This window comes from Chaetodon auriga, chromosome 5, assembly GCF_051107435.1.
Source record: "Chaetodon auriga isolate fChaAug3 chromosome 5, fChaAug3.hap1, whole genome shotgun sequence".
NCBI lineage: Eukaryota > Metazoa > Chordata > Actinopteri > Chaetodontiformes > Chaetodontidae > Chaetodon > Chaetodon auriga.
Genome location: NC_135078.1, coordinates 18,876,733 through 18,899,724, shown reverse-complemented (window position 1 = coordinate 18,899,724; position 22,992 = coordinate 18,876,733). Strand labels below are relative to the sequence as shown.

Here is a 22,992-nt window from a genome sequence, read left to right as displayed (position 1 = left end):
AGGCTAAAACGGAAGAAAGAGAGAAATAGATAACACATGGTTAATTGTGTGTAACAGACTAAAGCAGAGACCAAATCCTTACCAGCCAGTCAACGCTGTGTGTTGCCTCATTCTTCTGTTTCAGCAATGCTGCAGGTGACATTTATTTTTGCGACTAGTTTAGTATTGACATGTGGGAACTTAATCTGCCACTACAGATACTGGCACTCACCAGTCTTTTCTTCCCTTGTTTCCCTTTGTGCAGCAACCATTTTGGCTGACTCAGTGTGCCCTTGGGCAGTATTTGACCTTAGAATGAACAATAATGTCGACCCATTTCTCCCTCACACCCTGACTTTCTCGAACCCCAGTTCTGGGGTGAGATACTTGAAGTCCACATGAGAATGAAATTACAGATCAGAGGTTCCTCCAAATGTGGCAGAAAATGCAGCTTTTTTCCCCCCAAAAATTTGGTGAACAGGACATTTCTAGAGGTTGGTCTTATGTCCAGATATACCAAGTGACTGTCTCATATTTCATTCATATTTCAGCCTTTGGTATTAAGGAACTGGCCCCAGTTAACCAGTTAAGTTTCTACTTAACAATATTGGAGTGACTCTGTAAGGCGTAATTAGATTGGAGTTGCTGTGAAACTAAACCACCTGGGATGGAGTTGAAGGTTGAGTCTGAGAACTCACCTTTGTGGGATGCATACATTTGGAACTATCCATCTTACAATATTTCTGTCTTTCCATTCCAAAAGTCCCCTAATACTGAGTAATGGTTTCCTCTTTTTTCTGCTTCCTTTCTTATCAACAGGCGCCATCTTTGACGAGTCAGCGAGGAAGGACGACGAGGTGTTTCGCCTTGCTGTGGCAGATCTCAATTTGAACAACGAGATCTTGGAGACAGAGAAGATCACCATCTCTGTGGAATTCGTTGACGGGAACAACCCCTTCCAGGCTGTGCAAGAAGGTAGGATGATAGTACCTTTGAGTTGTCTTGGAGGTTAATGTGTGGCTGCGAGCAGCAAGCAGGTGCATCGGTTTCCAAGTCAAATTTCTCCAGTTTTGTTAATATAAAAGTATATTCAAAAAGAGGACATCAGTTTGCTTCTGGGCAGAGTTCGGTTTTGCAGCACAAATGTTCTGGGTCAGACTGAAATGAAAAGGCTTATTTCAACACTGATCCCTGCACAGTTTCCAAATTTCATGATGTTTTTTTTTTTGGTTCAAATCTTGTTTAAACACAGCCCTGTGAGTTGTCTGCTTTTCTAACAGTTCAAGTTTATTTACCTCCAAAATGATCCAGTGCTAATACTGCAAAAACAAATGTAAATGTGTTTAAAATAGAGTACATTCAAGGACAATCTTGATCTCAGTATGAAGGCAGAACTTACGTCTCAGTAACTTGAGTCTCCTAACTCTTTCTCGCAGTCCTGTCTCTATTTTTTGTTGACCCCTTCAATAAATTTAGAACAGTGAGGCACAGAAAATGAATTCATGCATCAAACACAGCATCAAAAAGTTGGCACAAAATCAGCCTCTGCCTTTAATGTTCCCTAGATTTTCATGCATGGCTTGCCTGTCCTTTGAGTTGACCTGCATCACACTGTCAGCTGAGGACAGCCCAGTGTTTTAGATGTTTCCTCATGGTTTTGCTTTACGTTGACAGCCAGTTTATGTGTTTGAGAAATGGGCTCAGGGATGTTGATATATGGTAGTGAAACAGTGGTTACACTCGTCCACTCATTTTCATCTTTTCATCATTTGTACGCAGATTTGGATATTCATGCCTGTCTGTCAAATGGTTATGTAATGTAGCAGCTGATTCACCACAAAAACCAACAGGCTTGACTCCAAATTGAGCATTTGATTTGAAAGAATCTCATGTAACAAAACTCCATGAGGTCAGTGCTCTTGTACAACAAATGTTTTTTATTTGATTTAGTTGATACCCTAATCTCATTTATTCACCAAAAGGCTCTCAGGTAGATAAGTGCAGAGAGTGCACACAAGAAGCTTTATTTCACATGTATTATGAATGAGGTCACCAGAGCTCTGGACTTCAAGTGCCTTGTAATACTTCAGTTTATGTGTTTTTTCATTCACTTTGACAGGAAAATGAACACATTAACAGATAAGTTTTAAATAAAAATGTAACTGCCAATGATGCTGTTCGGTTCCGATGCAAGTGTGTCATTAGAAATATGCAGAAAGTTAGGGAAGGCTGTGTGGGTGGTGATTTGGCATCACAGTGATCTGGTTTTCAGTGCTGCAGGGCAGGCACAAACACACTCAGCAACCATAACAGCAACAACATGGAAACAAGTAATCACACACAAAATACATGCACGGAAACACTCACAAACAGGTGAGGAGACATCGCCACACAAACCACCAGTTACCACCTCTCCCAACGCATAATCATTTTGTGTAAGAGTGTAAGTTGTTTGAAGAGCAAATGATTCCTCACTTCAAACAAGCCTGTTCGTGCTTTTCAAAATGAATGTTGCAGTCATTTATCGTGGGGTCTGTTTTCCATCACTACAAGGCATTACGCTCCGACTGAAGAATCATTGTGGTTTGTGGTCAAAGATGATAAGAAATCACTTGATCTGTTGTGGGCAGTGCAACGATTCACTTCTTTGCACATACTCAAACACAGCAAGCAATAAAAGGAGAACTGTACATCAGACAGCCAAGAAATTTTCAGTGGCACATTCACTTCATCTCTGTAACCATTTTAATCCTGAAATGCTGCAAATTACATGTCGAAGCAGTTAGTATATTGCTACAAAGTAAAATGGGATGATAAACTGATCATCGCACAAATACTCTTGTGGGTGTGAGCCTTTATGACATGCTGGCTGCCTTTTGGAATCATTGAGCTAATTAATTCAAAATAAAAAGGGAATTAGCCAAAATACAGAAGGGATGAGCAGAGGGAAGTACTTACTTACTGGCGTGATACAGCTGCACATTGTTCATGTGCTTTTTGTTTAATTCTCCTCCTCTGATACTCGTGCTTCTTTGAAAATGATGCCATTTTATAGGGGAACGACACCAACACTAACAGTCAGCCTCAAAGAGCAGCTTGCATTCACCTTTGAGTACATTTTATTAATCTATTCCTGACTGTTTTTCTGGAGACATATCAAATATTTCTTATTAAGCACGCTTTGGCACCAGATTCCATCCACCAGACAAGCAAAGCACTATACACACTTGTAAGTGACTTGCCCTTGATGCATCTAAAGTTTTCAAAAGATGTATTAAAGCCTGTTTCTAAAACACAACATTGCGCAGCGCTTTATAAAATTGCAACCTGCACAACAAATTAGCCAGGAAATTTGTGCCATGGCCGAATGAGCAGTTTCAGTATCGAATATCTCGAGAGTTAATCATTAAGGTAAAGTGGTGAAGAGAAAGGGTAGAAAAATGAGTTAACACTAGAACTATGACTTAAACAGTTTTCTGTCCAAACATTTTTGTCCTTACAGTTCTTGAAATTTATCATATGCTGTTCTCAGCAATTGGCAGAATTGTCTTACTGACTTCAGATTAACCAAAACCAATGGATTTAAAGAGGCAACATGAAAAATGCTCAAACTTGGTATCAATTCAGTGATTTAATTAACTGATAATCAAACACAAAGACCCCAATTATCAACACCCATAAACACACACACACACACACACACACACACACACACACACACACACACACACACACACACACACGGCTTTAGCCTTGGCTGAGAGAGTGAAGGAGAGTGACGGGAGAACATCTGTGAGTTTGTTTGCATTTCAGTCAAACAAGAATCAGACTGCATCATTTTAGGAAACAATGGTGGCCATACTGTAAGTGTATCTTCTCTTCAGAGATTAGCTTTTGTGGATGTACTTTATGTGTAGGGGTGTGTGTGTGTGTGTGTGTGTGTGTGTGTGTGTGTGTGTGTGTGTGTGTGTGTGTGTTTGTTTACCTCTAGGAGCCTTGTTAAGGCAGTTGCTTTGATATAAGGACTCTGCAATGTTGTTGGGTAGTCAGGCTGTAATTCTTTGAAGTCCCAACCTGAGTAGTTCTGTTATCTGGGCTCTGTGTGCACGTAGGCTAAATGTCTGTGTTTGTTTCTTCCTTTTTCATTTTGAGGACAGTGAACAGCTTGCATCTCAAGTGTCTCATTTGGAATATCAGCATTGTATGACAGAAAGACGTCGAGTGAAGTATGATGTGACAGCACAGCAGGAGGCAGCATTTGAACGCTTGCTCTTTGACCAAGCAGACTGAGCCAACAGCAGGTTCCTGAATCCTGCAGTATGTGTCGTTTTCTGTTTTCCTGTTCTTTGCATTTCTTACATTTTTGTGCATTTTGAGTTTCCTTTCGTGCTGGAATTATACCTTAGTCTCTTGTTTGTAACTTTTTTTGTTCAATTTGGGGTATGCTTTTTGCTGATTGTGCACATTCTTTTTCAGCAGTCTCATACATCACATTCATAAATATAGACACAGTTACAACTTGGACCTGCCAGGAACAGCACTGTTTAGTGATGACGGCTGCAGTGGAAAGCTCATAAGGAGAACCTGTGAGCATACAGTACCGTGTCTATCGGCAGTCAAGGACAGATGAAATGCTTCTAATTCATTCATTCATTTTGCTTTGGACTTCAACCAGCTACTTTTCAATGACAAACTAGCTTTGCCTCTCATTTTTTATCCCTCACTGATTAAACTCCTGCAGGCCTCCAAGTCCCTCAGTCTGTTGACTGGTCTGTCCAAATTTGTGGGAGGGTTAATGAATACTTCCCCGTCTTCCTGATACTGAACAGACCGCCTGACTCATTTCCCTGCCAGTCTGCCTGCCGGTCTGTCTGTCTGCCCGTCTGTTTGTGTAGTTAGCTGGCTGATGAATTGATTGCCTGTCTCCCTATCTGCCTGTCTATCTGTGTATTTGTCTAGCTAACTGGTAACTTGGCTGGCAAATCAATTGTCTTTGTCTATCTCTCATGTATTATGGTCTTTGGTTGGTGCCCTTGTAAGCAGGAACAAACAAACAAACAAAAACAAAAAACAAAACAAAAAAAAAAACAGTTGATTACATCAGTTTAAAAGATTTCAATATTTTAAAATTTGAATTCTATTAAACTGTGAACCTCCTATATTAGGCAGATAATTAAAGTTTCCATACTCATTCTTTGTGCATGTGTTTATTGAAATTACTGCACATAGGTATAAATTAAGAAATAATAACAGATGCTACAGTTACCTTTCCCTGTCTTAGATTCTGCTCACAAAATCTGTAATATACTGCAGTTAGTGGTGAAAGTGTGGATAGAATAATTACAAATGAAAGGATTTCTTTAGCTCTGTGTTCGGCTGACCAAACAGTCAGAGGAGGCAAATCAAAAGAGCGGCGAGGTTTCCGTCTGATCTTTATTTTTCGATTAATCTTGATACACCGTTTCTGACCAACATTACCCTCAACCACCCCCTTATATAAGGGTGTCTGCCCACCTAATTAGCTTGCACATACCATTTGCTGAGAGCAACACAAATAGCTGCATGTATAAATATACAATAAATATTTACATAAACACATCATCAGAAATGTACACCAATCACAATAAATGTTTACTCACCCAAGTACAGTTAATAAAAACCAATAAATAGCTTACATAAATAGATATATTTACACAAGCTCCCTTCTACCCACTTCCCACTTGTTGATACCTTCCTGGAACTGATAAAAAGGTGTGCAAGCCCCCAGGGAATTCTTCTACACCCTGGGAGAAGGAGAACAGGCAGAGGTAAGTCTGAGCATCGCCCCAGCTGCTTTCAATTTACCATTGCAATTGACTGCAGTTTGAATCTCACACTCTACTTATACATTTCACCATTCTTCAGTCAAACATTACTGTGTGTAATTTCCTCTTTCAGAGGGGAACGACGAGCTGGACCAGTCCCATGTCACCGCTGTGCACATGTGACACAAGCCAGCTGCAACATCAAACAAATAAGTCTGTTTGTTGTAATATCCCGTGTCTGTCCCCCTTGTGCTCATACGTATATGCCAATCTGTAAACATCACATTCAACGTCTTTACTGGAGATTTAGTAACAGCAAGTCATCTGTACACTATGTATTTGCTAACAGTCAGAACCTGTCGCGGTCAGCAGTGCAAGTAATAGCAGCATGAACCACGTATCATCTCTAAAGGCTATATTTGTATACATGGAAGCATATAGCAGTAATTTGCACCTTGCCTTTCATTCAGGTTGTTCTGACAATCTACGTGTAATTAGCACCAGATTTACTAAAGCAGAAGCTCATTATGCAATCAGCACTTCAGTGGAAAGCAGAGCTCAGTAGGTGCAGTTTGGAGGTGGGATTAGTCACCAAACACACACAATTTAAAAAAATCACACTGGAATAATGCTGCATATACTCATTAAATAACATGCTCGCCTTTACAAATGAGCAGAGGCACATGAAGCCCTCTCATCTGGTGTGGGGAACCATGAGAGGCAGAGAGAGCAACAGGTCCAGCAGAAGCTCAGGGTGGACTGTTATAGATGTGATGATCTCTAAGAATATAGAGGCAAAACGTGGCTCAAACGAGTGCGAGTGCTAGCCTTTAATCATTTGCATGTTGATTGAACAGCAAGTTCACATTTAATGAACTTAAGCTTTCTGAAACAAACTCATTCAAGTTTAACAAGCACAACACCACCACTCCCCAGACACAGTAGGAATACGATTGAGTCTTTTTTTTAATCCGTCCATTTCTTTTTGTTCAATTAATAACCAACAACAGCAGCTCTCTGGTATATTTCGTTGTTTTCATGGGTGCAGGGTTGTAGCACAGTTTCCTCCAACTCACCAATATAATTTAATACATAGTGGAACGTGGCACAGTGAGAAATTAATGTTGATTATGAGAGGATAATTGCTTGTTTGAATTGAGAAAAATGCCGGGAGGATAAAGCCCCCCCTCCCGTCTGTGTCCAGCCGGCATCTCTACAACTCTTCATTTTGTCTACCCTCTGTTTTCTAGAAAAAAAATCCTTTTATCCAGAAAACAATAAAAACATTATACTGAATATAAAATGGCACATCACAGTAACCACATCTCTAACAATGCAGACCACATTACAATAGAGTCATCCAACTGGAGTTTAAAGAGAATCATCTAAATACTTTATCCAAATGATTAACTGTGTTCTCTGCCCTGAGGGTCGTGTGTGTGTGTGTGTGTGTGTGTGTGTGTGTGTGTGTGTGTGTGTGTGTGTGTGTGTGTGTGTACTTGACATTGTCTCAGGAGTGTGTAAAGCATTAACAACCCCCCCCCCCCAATCCTCCTGCATGGTCCTTAAATGTCGATCTGCTTCTGTCACTTATATTCACATTTCACTCCAGACACCCTATCCTCCCTGTCTCCATAGTAACCTGGGTGAGACATTACTTTGGGAAACAGGTGGTGTGTGTGTGTGTGTGTGTGTGTGTGTGTGTGTGTGTGTGTGTGTGTGTGTGTGTGTGTGTGTGTGTGTGTGTGTGTGTGTGTGTTGGGGGGGGCGGCTGTATACATGTCAGTGTGTGCCTGTTCATGTCTCCATCGATTAAAGCAATGAGAATCACCTAATTGGATAACAGTCGATGGAAAGGTGGGAGGGGGAGGGACCACAGGAGGGAGGGAACTCAATAGTTGTCTCAGCTTATTTTTCATCTCTGCTTAGTCTTGACACACAGGGCACACAGCCACATTCATGCACACACTGCCGTACACACACATTAAAATCCCTTCACACCTTCACGAAGAGGTGCACTGAAACCTACAGAGTCTTGACAGAAACTGCCAGCACTAATGACTTGTTGCTTCTGTACTCTGTCTCTTGAAGCAGAATGTGGGAGTCCCCGTCAAAATGAGGATTAGTTTCATTTTGACTATTATTTCATGCACTAAAGAAATAATCTCAAGGTAGACTGTACATGACTGAGTAATCTAAGAATTTGATTAATCCCCTCAATGATTATACAGCAGACAGTGTAGACAGCTGCAAAATTCAGCACTAAATCAAGAACAAAAATCCTCGCAATGAAAAGAGAAGAAATGTTTTCTCATAAACATCCTTAACCTTAACGTGTTTCAGATATTAACCTGCTGTTTTTAAGTCCCACCCATTTTAAAAACTGGTTGCAACATTTGTTGGTTCCAGCTTCGCAGCTGTGAGGATTTTTGCTGCTTTTTTTAACTTTGACAGTTGAATGTCTTTGGGATTTGGACTGTGGTCAAACTAAACAGACTGTGCGGTCTTTCACTGACTGTCAAATCAATGATGATTTAACATTGATTTGTGGCGTTTCTAAGAATATGACTCTTTGCTGAGTGACAGACATGACACCAGAAGTGCTCCAGCACATGTCAGTGCTACCAATTTAAGAAAATTCTTACTGAAATCGTAGCACTTTAGTCACTTTAGTCAAAGCTGAAAGAGCAAACACTTTCACAAGCAAAGGGCGTGGTGGAATTTTCTTATATTAAGATGACAAACAAGATTGTAATGAAAAGGTTTCAGGAGTGGTGAAGATTAATTATTAGAACTGCTAATGCAAAATGGGATGTGTAAAAAATTCTAATAACATGCTCCATCTTCTTAAGTTCTTAATTAAAGTTTCAGTGGATTAGAGTGACTGAAATGTATATTTAGAAGATTTGTCGCCTTTTCAACTGATGTACTCTGACACAGTGGAACTCTTTGTGATTCACAGGAACGATGTGATATAGTGCTAAAGTCAGCATGAAGCAAATGCCTTAAGGGTGCGAGAAACACTTGACTGCATGAGTGTGATGAGAATAACGAAATCAGACTTTGTCATGTTGATGAGTACATTGTGATAATGTAAACACATTAACCAAAAACAAAAGCTGCGTACCAAAAGGGTAGCGCCTCCCTCACTCTCTCCACCCTCGTCTGTTTTGGCAGCAGGATTTTCGTTCAGAATGCAAAGAAATGGAGGACTTGAGTGTTGTAATCAAGGCATTTTGAATTCTTCCTCAGACTATTGCAGTGCTGATCTTCCCTGTTCATGAATCATGAATGTGCTGTTTAAAAGATTTAGAGACCTCCTCCTCTAGTTGAGTCTGTGTAATCCAGACATAAACATAAGTGTCAATACAAGCAGAGAAGTCAAAGATGATTCACCTACATGCTGTTGAAAATGGGAACCTCTAGGATAGGGGCCCATTAATGTTCTTTCTTTTTCTGCTTCCCTCTTCCATTGTTGAATGCTCCTACTTAAAAACACTTGACTTCTGATACCACGCTTTAAGCTACATTAAACATTTTCAGCCACTAAGGGTATCAACTCATTATGGCCAATGCGAAAACAATAGTCTCCACGTCCAGCTGGCAACATGAGCATCCCACTGGCCAAAGTACGTATTAGCTTTCTCACCCCTGAGGAGAAAATTTGTATCTTCAGCTTGCTAGATGTTTAACTGTCTTTGCTAGCCATGGTTTATTTTTTAGCTCTCTGCCATTCACGCTTTCATACAGCTCAACATGGCTAAAAACTGCATAGAGCTACAGAGTTGTTGATATTCTGTGGTTCAGAGTGAGTCAGGTTTAAAATCAAGTATGCCGGTTAAAAACACCCTAACTGAGAGCTTAGAATAATACATTCTCTTTACAATATATTTGTACTTTGCTGCATAATGTCTCATAATGGGTGCAGCTGAGACTCTCATGGAAAGAGAAGAAAACAGTTCGATTAGTTGTGAAACTTGACTTTGGAAACTCCTTTTGAAGGCTTTTCTGAATAACTAAACCAAGCCCTTCTTTGAAAATATGCTGTACTTTCAACCATCTCCCCCTGTTGAATGTGTAGGCTCCATCATGTTTCATCAGCATTATTTCATTTACTTTAAATTAACACAACAAGGATTCAGTGTCCTCCAAAGACATGACTCAGAGGACGCATTCAAACTTGTTAACTGAGGAAATGAAATTGCACTGGACTGTTTACTGGTTGTGGTTATGTGTATGAGGGAGGAATTAAGTCAGAAGATAGAGGACAAAATAGCAAGAGTCCTTCCTGTTTTCAGCGCCTGGACTTGGAAACTGTGTCTACACATTTTTACTCTTAAGTTTGCAAAGCAGTTCAGCTTCTCAGTGGAGACTTCAAGCATTCGGGACACAAGATATTTGTCACATTTTTAGCTACAATGTGGTCTTCTCAGGCTTTCCCAAGACAGTTTGGTTGGACTCCAGTATTCTCTATATTGTGTAGTCCATGTCCTGACTGTGACTGAAAGCTGATGAGTCACCTGTGTGCACCACGAGGCCTTTTACCCAAACTGAATCACATTTAGATGCGGTAGCATTTTCAATATGTTTACAATCTAACACCAAAACATCACTCGCAGGGCCGTAGGTGTGGTGTCAACATTCACGTAACCATGCAATAACCATGTAGTAAACATGCAATAGCCTCAGTAAGGCTAAATAAAAACAACATAAGAGCGTGTGTCCATTGAGCTTTTCTCTGGCAGAAAAGTGCTGGCGGGGCACCGGGGAGTGCTGTGCAATGAGAGTGAAAAACGCTATATGGTATATTACGCTATATTCATCTGAACACTCACATAAGAACATGGCATGAGCAGAGCGCTAAATATTTTTTAAATGTATGAAAGATTCTCTGTCAGGATCAGCAGGGGGAGGCGCGCAGAGACGGCTGTTTGCAGCTTGCAGCTGTCTCTCTCAGCGCTGTCTATTGTTCTGAAACCACAGCGAAGCAACAGTCACGTAGCCCGTCAGAGGGCACATTGAAAAGATCTAATACGACTTCAATCCAAAGATAACGCAACTCATATATTGTATGGACAATTCTGGCCTCCCAAAATATTGGTAGGGACATGTTCCTACCATCCGCATGCAAACCTACGCTGTTGATCTCTATTCATTTAGACCTCTCATTACTCTAAACCATCATCTTTCTCTTTTTGTTATACATCAGCCTTCATCTGCCAATCCTTGTCATGCAGTCAGTAAAAGCTGCACCGAGCTGCCTCTGTATACTGACTTAATGTAATTACTTATATCTAAAAAAGCAATACAGCCATGTCTTAGGTCATTGCTGTCCTTCCTCTCTGCCTCCTCAGCTTTCTATTTGCCCAAACTCCAACTTCCCACATACAAAGCAGATGTACGCTGACAATTAGCTACCATGAAAACCGGGTCCAGTTTCATTTAGTCTGACACCACATGCTCCTTCCTTGCCTCCTTCATCCATGTCCGTGCCTGTCCTCCACATCTGTGTGTCCACATTTTCTGATGTGCGTGCACAGAACAGTCTCATTAGCTGCCATAGAGACCAAAGACGTCTCATTTTCTGAGGCCATTCCATCACTCGGGGCCTGGAAGTCCTCCTCCTCCTGCTGCCATCCTCCCTTCATTTGTCCATTTATCTAACTGCCTAACAATCAACTGTATACAGAGTCAAACACACACACACATACACACACACACACACACACACAAGCACACAGTGACTGACATTTTTCTGCTCACCCTTCTCTAGATTTATCCTTCCTTTTTTCCGCAGTCATAGCTAAATTACAAAGATGTTAACCTCTCTGTTCTGTCAGCTTTATGCATTTACATCCATTTTCCCCTCATTTCTCTCTCCCGCTTTATCATTTTCTCTCTCAGTCTTTGTCTTTATTCAGTGATAAATTGCATCAATTCAATTAACCTCCCTGCTAATCTCGGGGGTGTGTGTGGGGGGGGGTGGGGGGGTGTGGGGGGTGGGAGAGGGGTGTATCCATGGCAACACTGACATTTTACAAGAGGCAATATGATGCTATTTTGTTTGTGCATGTGTGTGTGATGGAGTCCAGCAGCTGGGGACAAACCAGATCCAACCAGAAATTTTAGGCTTTGACTGTGTGTGTGTGTGTGTGTGTGTGTGTGTGTGTGTGTGTGTGTGTGTGCTGTGAGGAAATAAATCCTTTTAAACGTTCACATTGTGCAGACTTGCCTTCCTTTTGGGGACAAAACACAAGTCCCCTTTATGTAAATCCTAAAATTTTAGGGTGAAGTCTTGGGTTAAGGTTGGGGTAAGGTTAGGTTAGGTTAGATAGTGGCTGTGGTGAGGGTGAGTCTCCAGGAAAAGAATGTAAGTCAATGTAATGTGAAAGTGATGGGAACCTGACTCTGTGTGTATGTGTGTGTATGTGTGTGTGCTCGCGCTCAGTGGGTGGTAGGCCTATTGATTGGTTGGTAGATAGAAAGTGTCATTTGAATAAAATTAGGAAGTGCATCTCTATTGAAAGGTTTCCTTCCTGCCCCTACTGAGCATTGACCAGTGCACACTCTCTCCCCCTTTCTCTCTCTCTCTGTCTCTCTGTCTTTGTGTCACTCTGTATGGCTGCTTGACAACCAGCTTCCTCTCTCTAAATACACAGACAGTCCTTCACTGCAGATGGAAAAAGATCACTGTGAAATTATTTTTGTTGTGGCTTCTCCTTTAAAGGTTCACTGTCCTTCAACTGAAAACTACATTTCATTTTTGTGAATGGGCTTTTTTTGTGTCCTTAAGACTCCACATGAAATACTTCCTTTATATTCACATTAAATAAACTGTTGGACCCGGTGAGAGAGCACATAGACTGACATCATTCTGTCCGTCATAGTGCAGTACTGACAGTGAACTAGCATGAGATGATGTTGATGTCTGGCCACATTACACTGGCATATGATCATGAATAACCCCACACTGGGAGGCTGATAACCTTTACATATATATAGACTTTTACATGCACATGCAATGCAAGCTGATGTCTGTCTTTATAGTACTGCATGTTGTCACAGTAATATTGAGCAACACAGCAAATCAAGCTGTTTAAAAGATCAGCCAAGCCCAGCCTCATTTGTGACTGTAATAATGTTGTCATTTTTTTCCAATACATATTGATTCTGAATATTTGAAATTGTTTGAATGGTTTTGATGCTCATTTTCTGCACTATCGATGCGAGTTGACACACGCGCACACACACACACACACACACACACACACACACACACACACACACACACACACACACACACACCTCCTCTCACTCACTCTCAGTGCTGTCTTCCTCTGGTCACTCGTCATGTTTGCACCAGTTGAATATAGTTCACAGTAGGCTGTGGTGTAGTGTGGACTTTGTTTCGGTGCTAGCTCATTAAAGATGGCAAGTGCAGAGCCTCAGCGACCAAGTTTGGTTGGCAAAGAAAACAGCCAGAGTGCTGTTCAGAAGTACTTCACATTTAAGGCAAGTGAACAAGAAATATGTGAGATATGTAAGCAATGCTACAAAGCAATGGTAACGAAACACATTTAGAGCAGCACCTTAAGGACAGACATTGACCTCTGTGAAGAATTTCAAGAGGTTGGTGGCAGCTCCCATTTTGACATCATTGAAGCATGAAACAAGATGGCTCGGTGACTGTTGTTAAGTCTGTTCAACAGCCATTTGTAATTTTCAAAGCTAAACTGTTCCCCCCCAGAGCTATCAGGCGTGAGGAATCTCAGTCAGCAGAGCTTCATTTGATAGGAAGGATGGGCGTATTATCAGCAATATGTACTTTTGGTATCAAAAGTGAAACTTCTGATTCAGCAGTAACATGGTCCCTGTCAGTATTTCACCTTTATATATGATGTTTTTGGTTGAATATTGCAGCTGCATTCATGTGTATGTTGCATTTTACTGCCATACATGTTTAAGGTTGAGCTAGTTTTGACCACTTTGTCTACTGTTTGGTGGTTTAATCTGCAACAATGCATCATATTCAAGATTTATCCTCGATTTTCCCTGTGGAAAATTTGGACTACATTATGACAGCTTTGTATGTATCGTTGCTGGATAAGTGAATAGAATTTTTTTTTTGAGAATTTTATGCCATATTTGAGTTGTGCTTAAATGTTGTAAATTAATTCACTCTAATTCTGTTTGGGGGCCTGCCCCTTTAATTGTTTCCGTTTGATTGCATATACAGCATTGCTAAAACTTCATTACAACATAACGGCTCAGTGGTGTTTTGCAAACTGTGCAGCAACTCATTTTACATCTGAATACTCATCTTAGCTCTCTGAGTGTATTACATGATCTCAAGTGGTGTTTGATTTAGCTTGACAATCTTGTTAATTTATTTTTTTAAACTGTTGTATCCATGCGATTATGTGTTAAGCCACAACACAACTATGAAAACATCCACACACGCACACACACACACACACACACACACACACACATGCACGCACGCACGCACACACACACACACACACACACACACACACACACACACACACACAGACATAACCTAATAACAACACAGAATCAAACAGCCTTATTCACTGGAGGATAACAATTGAAAGTAACTCTCCCTTAAGAGTATTTGGCTTGGTGGAGGGCTGTTTGACCGGTGGACAAAACACTCAATAAATTAATAAACAGCACTGATATACTCTGACAGAGTGAGTGCACACACATCAACACACAATACACACAGTGCAAATAGAAAGCCACCCAACTCTAATGCTTGTGTTTTATTAGAGTCATAAACTACACAGGCAGGGAGCAGCCAAAAAACTTTTCCTGATTTGATTTGATGCTTTTTGGATATAAAGTGCTCTCTTGTGGTCTCTCTGCTTTTATTCAGCACAATTGAATTCAAGGCCCTATTGGCATGAGAGCTGACTATATTACAAAAATGAGATACAAATAATCAACATGTTTTAGACCATGAATTTTATCCGCACTGCGCCTGGCAGTGTCTTCATATCTGTGCATGAAACTGTGTCTATCTAGATAAATGTCTGGCACACACACGCACACACGTTCCCTGTCCCCTTACCATAACCTTAACCATCACAACTAAATGCCTATCCCCAACCCTAAACTAAACCTAATTCTAACTTAACCCTTAAAACCAGGTCTGAACCTTTAAACAGCCCTTTGAAGATCTGTCCCACAGTGAGAACAGGCCAAAATGTCCTCATTTTCCGAAAATGTCCCACAACTTAAATTGTACATGTACACACACACACACACACACACACACACACACACAAGGAGAGTTGCTTTATGTTCCAAATATGTGGGGACAGGCTCTGTGTCCAGGGACAAAGAGAATAATTCATCTGTTGTGAGTGTACCTGTACCTGTGTGTGTGTATGTGTATGTGTATGTGTGTGTGTGTGTGTGTGTGTGTGTGTGTGTGTGTGTGTGTGTGTGTGTGTGCGCGCGCGTGCATGTACATGTGTTTATACCACTTTCACCCCGTAGGGGGATTTTAATTGTTTTGCTGCAGCACCGCCAGACTAGCCCAACCTCAGCCTCTCTCCATACAGTATCTCTCTATCGCTTTCTTTTTCTCTCTCTTTGTCCCTTTCAGTCACTCACAAGCTCTCTCTCTCTTTCTCTCTCTCTCTCTCTCTCTGTCACACACACACACACACACACACCACCTCCTTTTCCCTCTATGGCCTCTGTTGTTGAATTTTTTCATTTGCTGACTTACACACAGAGGAGCGACATGTTGTCCGATGAGATTTCTTTGATACATTATGGGCAGAATTTATATAAAGATTTAAATGTGGTCTGTTGGAATACCTTTTTGCAAAACTCTATCATGGCAGAAAACTCATACAATTTCATGCAACTTGTTGAATAAATAAAACAACGTGAGTGTATTGCCATTTGTTTGACTAATATCTCTCTCTGACCATCCTTCTGTTTTTATTTTTACACTGCGTCATCCCAACTATCACTATGGAAATGATTACAGGCTTCCCGTTGGCTGATGGTTGATTCCCCGTTGACACAATGTCAGTCAGTTACCAAAGTGATAGCTCAAACTACTCTTTCACCTGGACAAATGGGTGACATGTGTAAATCTCCTCAATGAGAATGGTTAAGAAAGACAGAAACTGAGAGGCAAGCAGATTCGAGGGTTATCCAGGCTATTTCTCCTATGGTCTGGGCCATTATTGAAACTGTTACCTGCTGTTCCCCAGGGCGCAGTTGCACACATGCCCATACTGCACACACTCAGGAATCCACAAACAACAGAGTTTCAGGGTCAGGCAGGTGAACGTGAAGAGGAGTGAGCTATGAGAAGCACTTTAATGAAACGCTTGAAAGAACCAATGCAGTGGCACCAGCCCTAGTCAAGCACAAAAAGAGATAAGGGGGGAGAGATGCAGATGCAAAGAGATGAAATGAGAGTGAGTTGCAGAGGGGAAAAGATGAAGGAAATAAGATGAGCCTCGCCTCTGTGGTTTGGGGAAGAGAACTGGGAAAGGTGAAGAGGGACAGTGGCTGAGGGAAATGAGCTGTTTGACTGCTAAATTGCCTCTTCCAGCTGTACTTGTTGCCCTTCTGGGTGAAGATGTCAATAATGATTGAAATGTCAGCACTGCATTCAACACAATGGATACTCACATACCCACATATGTGCAAATCGCACTGATATTAGAATTTAACTTTATTATGGGAAGTCACATTGCTGCTGAAGTGTCTTTGATCAGCACCCCCAACAGTGGAAGCAGCACTGACAAGTCCAGAAGCTGACAACCATGTAAAAGGGTGTAAGGAACCCAAAAATTCACAAAATGTCACAGCTTCCCAATTTATGAAATAAATAGTCTCTCTCTTATCTGAATATATGATTTCACAGATTCAGGTATCTAGTCAAGTCCAGATTTATTCATTTATTTTTATTTTTTTTGCACCGTTCTTTTGTTTGGGATTGTTTTGTATGTTTCATTTCCAGGTTCAACCTATTGCCTCAAAAGACACAAGATACTTCTTTGATTGTTCATTACATGTCTACTCTTTCCGCTTCTATTTCTTTTTCTTGATTCTTTTATAGCACTTGCAGTCCTTCATTTCAAGGTCCAAGCCTCCAGTATGCCCAAAGCAGAACTCAAGAGATCAGCTTAACGTGAAAAAAGACCTTGATATCTTTATCCTGTATATCTTAGCCCCACCCTCCAATGTAAATCAAGAGCCCTGAAGTCCTCAGGAAATTGATAAATTTCCTCTGAGAAGTACAAATATTTCTTCTCACCACTTATGGTTATTACCGCATTGATTATGCAGCATCAATCCCTAGTTTTAAATCTTAAACCAGCAATTCAACATGTTAACAAAACATTCATGCATAAATGTGGATTTCCCTGTTAGGAGTTCTGTGGTCATGGGTTATAAACGACAATTATGATAATTATGTTTTCATTTTACTTCAAGGCCCAGCCATTCAATACATCTCTGATCAAACTATGTGCTGAAGTGCTTGGTGCAGTCCCTTCATCCCTTGACAACTATAGACTGTTAGTTTTCTTGTCTCACTGCACCCTCTTTATTGTTCTTCCCACTGCTTGCCATTCTTTCACTTAAAGGTGACAGGGTGGGAAAGTGAGGGTGCAAGAAAATTTGAAACAAAGAGATTGAACAATGGATAAATCTCTGCCGACATCTCCCTTCTTTCCCTCCCATATCCAGGCAGGCCCAGAGCCACACAGGCATAAAGGACATTGTTTATAGACAGGAGAAAGCACTTAGTTCCTCCTTCACACCTTTTAGCCAGAAGGTCTTATGAGAGTCAGAGAGAGAAAGCGAAAGGAGGACAAGACAGAGGAGCATAACGGAGGGTTGAGAGGCTATAGAAGGTGAGTGGTGAGAAGATGACGGGGGAGGAGGGTGCTCCTTGCCTGAGACGAGAAAAGAATAGACAAAGCGAAAGAAGATGAGCAGATGGTTAGAATAGAGGAATAGAAAATTAAAGCAATGAGTCAGGAGAGGATTGATGGATGGAGAAAGGTGGAGAAAGGCCAGAAAAGATGTGTGTGTGTGTGTGTGTGTGTGTGCGTGCGTGCGTGCGTGCGTGTGTGCGTGCGTGCGTGTATCAGGAGTTGGGGGGGTAAGGACATTGAGGTTTAAGTTGACATGTTGTGTTGCCTTAGAGGTATCTAATCCCATCATCTCAGTTGCTTGACCAGTGACACAAGAGATAAACAAATCAGGGGAAAAGAGGAATGAAAACAAAACAAAATGCTCAAAGTTGACATGAAGTACGATGATATTCTGAAAGCTAAGAACAGAAGAGGAGAGCATTTCAGAGGAGAAAAGAAAAGCTGGTAAAAATTGCAACTGTGAAAGGTTGAGAGGAACATTCGTTGTTTGGAAGGATGGGTTGAAGGTGCAAGGAGGCATGAAAAAAAATCTAAGAGGATGAGGAAGCATGCAAAATAGTTGTCTTGGTCAGAGGACTGGGAAGGTGATGTAGGAGCTTTGAGGAACACAGCAGAGATCTGGGAAGAATAAGAAAGGGAAGAGGAGTGTCAACAGGGTGAGAAGTACCTGAAGAAATGACTGGGTGGACAAAGGAGCAAATGAGTACAAAGAGAGAGGAGTGGATGATGAGGGAGGAAAGACTGGGGAAGAAGATGAGAGTGACTCTGGAGGATGGGAAAAGAGGATGCAGAGAGTGTTTGCCGTGTATTATCATGGGACCACAGTGGTTAGAGGATTTGATATGCAGTCTGTTGAACACTAATGGCCTTCTAGTTTCTCTGTGTGTATGTGCATGTTCTTGGCATCCATCAAGCTACAATTTTATCACAAATTTCCTCTGGGAGAATTGTACCTGTGCTAAAGCTTCTTAAAAGGTAACCTGGCATCTATTTTGTGTGAACGAACCTTGTATGGCGACTAATTCATTCATATTTTATCAATGTCCTGCTGAGACTACAGGCACTTAGTGGGGGAGGATTTTTTGCAGCCACAGAATGCTTGTGTGTACTCTGTCCTCAGAGGATGTCAGTCACCTTTACCAGCTGTCCTGATTCATTTTGCATTGGAGCACCTGCAGATCTTACATCTAGCTGACATGCCAGACTGCTTATGCTCACAAATTCACCAACACAGACAGACACCAGTGTGGCACTCTCTCCCAGGCTGTAAAATTAGCAACTGGATTCTTAAAGTTGCACATACTCAGTTTTAATTTCCCTTTGCACATATGGTAAACTATGCAACAATGATGGAAAGCAAAATGGAATGGAGACATGGTGAACCAGATAAATAACTATTCACTCAACTCTATGTGAGTTGATGACTCTCTGTTGTTATGCCAGGAAACGTGGTGTAAAAATTTAGCTTCAAAGAAAGTGAGGCATGAGAATGGACAGGCTACTATATTTTAGACTTAAACTAAGGGCTATCACACAACTAATTGTGGCAAATAAACAAAATGGTACAATTTTTGAAAGAAGGAGCATGGTGATCTGAAACGAGAAGCCATAATAAAGCCGTGGTATGTAATGAACACGCAACGTACAATGCTTAACTGCTACCCTAAGACCAAATATGACAAATTAGCAAGTAAACCCACAGATTGTTCAAACAGAGCAATAGAGAGGGGTGATTATGAGCGGGGTTTTTCAATGTGAATGTGAAGGCAACCAAAGCCTTATACCAACTCCTTTTGCTTATTGCAAAGGCAAGAAAAATCAACATTCTTCTGGGGAAGCCTTGGTTTCTCAGGAACCTTCGGAGTTTCATGTGACTTCAGTGACACTGTCGCTCACCACATTCCTCTTTTACCTTTGGACATAAACAAAGAAATGCTAGACAGCACTCAGGGAATGTCTGTGTTGCAGATGAATGAAACCAGCAGTGTGGCCAAATTGAGGGTGCAAGAGGTGACAGCAGTGCTTGAGACCCACTGTAAAAACTCAGAATGCCTTCAACAAATAATGCATAGTCCACACGTACTCAGGTATTTTTCCAAAACGTAGCCTTTTCTATACGTTTTGGCCTTTCGTCCATACACAGCCTGAGGTCACTGAGAAAGGAGCTTTTGGAAAACTCCTTCCAGGGTAAAAATATTCATAAACTCTGTAAACAGTATACACATATGGACAGGGAAAAGGGTTTTTGCCTTGTAACGAGTGTGCGCCATTAAGTTGCAGGTATCACTGGTAACCGATGCCAGATTGGCCAAAGTAATTTTACGGTTAGGTTTATATTACTGCCTGCTTGGTGGATGTGCTCTTGACATTGTGTTTTTGCATTTTCTACCCTCATTTCCTGTCACATGCAACCAGGCACGGAGCATGTGCATGTGACTTAAATGGTTTGTGATAACTTAAATGCTGAGGAGGTCGGTTCAAAATTTGCTCTAGTCAGAAAAATTGTTTCTTTTTGCTTTTTGTTTTGCTGCTTTGCTGATAATAAAAAAGACAAAACACCAGTTTCAAATCTTATGCCACCTACAATGTCTGCAAGCATAAAGCAAAAACATAAAGCATGATAAAGCTGGGCTCAAAATTAGTGACAGAAGTGATTATTTACATTGAGAATGATAATTAGGCATATTGATAAACTGTTGTTTTGCTGAACAGCACACTGTAGCAGCAAACAAGTAAATGTTTTTACTCTTTAAAGGATCGGTGTGCAGATTCTTTTGGCAGACATGACTATAATATTCATAATTATGCTTCCATTCATGTTTAATCACCTGAAAATAAGACTGTTTTTGTTACCTTAGCTCAAACTCTTTATATGTACAGTAGGAGTAGGTCCTCCTCAGTAGAGGCTGCCATGTTGCGCCAGGTTTCAACAGTAGCCCAAGATGGACAAATGCATTTTTGCGAGCACCATAGGTTACTCTACACACTTGAAAAGAGAGAAGTGAGTCGAATGGTATTCAGTTGGTTGCAGTCTGCAACCTTACCACTAGATGACACTAAATCCTACACACTGCACCTATAAAACTCTGTTAATATATTGACATTGTCATTAGGTGAGGTTAGAGTAGACCAAAGATGCTAACAACATTGTTATGGTAATATTGCCTGACCTGGGATGGTGGTTTGAGGAGGGAGGGTATGGTTGTCTCGGCTGTGTCTGAAGGGAGCCCCAGCCTTTAAGACTTTGAAAAAAGCCCACTAACCCTAACCCTACATGAGGGACTGAAATGATGGGTCATAAAAACCACCAGCCAGCTCTCACACTCTGCATAGCTTAATTGAATTACACCCTGTACACTGCTTTGTGCACTGACTGTGTAAGTCGAAGGAAGATCGAGACGGTGAGAGACACGTAAGTGGTGAGTGAGAGCGTGTGAGTGTGTGTGTATCCCTGAGGCAGCAATATGCTCAGCATCTGTATACAGTGAGTGTATTAAAGTGTTGAAAGTTTCATTAAGATTTGAGTACAGTGTTTCAGCAACCAGTGGGTTAACACATGCCAGGTGTGCATGTGCGAGACATTAATGTATGTGTGTGCATCAGTTAATGAATTGAGTTGCTGATGGTTTATTTCTTTCTTGATTTGTTCCAATGAAAAGCCTCAAAGATTTTTTTTATCTTTTCATATCCTCTTTGGCTTGAGCTGAAGGTAGTATCGTTTTTAACATTTTGACATGCATGGGAGTCCAAACTCCCAGTCTGGGGAAACACTGCTAGACACCACTTTAATTCCTCCTGAATAAAAAATGACCATTTTAATGGATAGTCAAATTCCTGATGGCTTTTCAGTAAGCTCATTTTGTCTGGCAAACATGATTCTTAGAGGGAGTGGATAAATTCATCCCCAGGGTGGGTTTCTTTCTCAGTGTACAACATTTCTATGACCTTGATTAATTCCACTTGGATAATCAACAGGTAGCTCCAAAAGCTAGCAACAAGAAGACAAGTTATGAAGTATATGTTAGGTGATTCTGCCTTTCCTGTTTTATTACAGTGTGAGTCTAGGTTGGTTTCCCATTAAACTTGATGTAAAATATTTGTTATTTATTCAGATTTACTGGAAATTCTGTATACTTCACATTACAGCTGGCTATTTTCTGGAGCATGCCATTGTTTGTAGATGTCTGACTTCTTTCTCTCTTGCTGGTACTGACTGGACTCTTACATGATGACCATCATTTAAGCATCAATAGCAGAGTGTCTGCCTCTAATAGGTCTTTCCTTGACACTTAACAAATCCCTCTCAAGAGGGATGGCACCGCAGTGATCAGGAAACACAGAAGCAGCCTGGAATTGTTTGGCTGATGTCATCATACAGGTGCAGTTTGATTACAAACTGTAGTAAAACATGCAGCATACTTTGTCCAGACTCTAATAAAAAGTTGGTTAATCATCCAAGAATGGGCGTCCACATGGAAACCTCAGTTACCTCTTTACTCCATGCTGAAGTGCTGGAGCCAAACAGAGGTGTTTGTCTAGACAGAGGCTCACCACTGAAGGATGTCGTCTCTGGCCTGGCTGATTCCCAACAATGGATAGAGGGGGTTTGATTGTTGACAACTGAAGTTTTGCTGTCAGCAGTCCAACACGTCCTCATATCCCAACGACTAAATAGGTCAATTGCCAGTGATTCCAAAAGACATATTTGACTATTGGAGAGTACCAGTGATGTGCGTGTGGACCTTGATTGTCTTATGACTAACACTGTGAAACGTTCGTACCTTTGTTGACTTTCGTTTGACACGGGACACAAACATCGCTCTCTTTGGTGAACGTCCTGTGTCTGTTTGACCGCTGAAGATCACCACCTGACAATAACCGTAGATGTGGGTTTTCATATTTTTCTGGTGAGGCCTGGCTGGAATGGTCCCACCTCATTACTGGAATGGATTTAAAACAACTTCTACTGATCTTGCACTTAGCAGAATTACCAAATGTACAGCCAGTGAAAGTAAAGGCCTTGACATTACAGTAATAATGTCTTCCAAAAGTGTCCACCAGAAGTAACTCAAGAGCTGTGATGTCTCCATTTGCTGTGCTGCTGCCTGGGCACTGCCTTCTTGTGTTTGTTGGAAAGAACGGGCATGGCGCCACAACATTTTTATCCCCGGCCTCTGCCTGCTGGCATGGAATGATGGTGTGTCAAGTATATGGTCTGAGAGGCAGAGCTCAGAAACACCATCACCATACTGCTCACCACTGCCATCATCCAA

At 41.2% G+C, this 22,992-nt stretch overlaps 1 protein-coding gene across 4 annotated transcripts in view; it reads left to right on the top strand.

Moving 5' to 3' along the window:
- grid2 (glutamate receptor, ionotropic, delta 2) overlaps positions 1–22,992 on the top strand; it is a 468,077-nt gene that overhangs the window by 78,660 nt on the left and 366,425 nt on the right. For all 4 annotated transcript variants that reach the window (XR_013077212.1, XM_076731585.1, XM_076731586.1 and 1 more), the window contains exon 2: positions 799–954. Coding sequence is in view for 3 of the 4 variants with exons in the window: in XM_076731585.1 (XP_076587700.1) it covers positions 799–954 (156 nt within the window). In the remaining variant the exon portion in view is untranslated. The remainder of the gene's footprint in view (positions 1–798; positions 955–22,992) is intronic.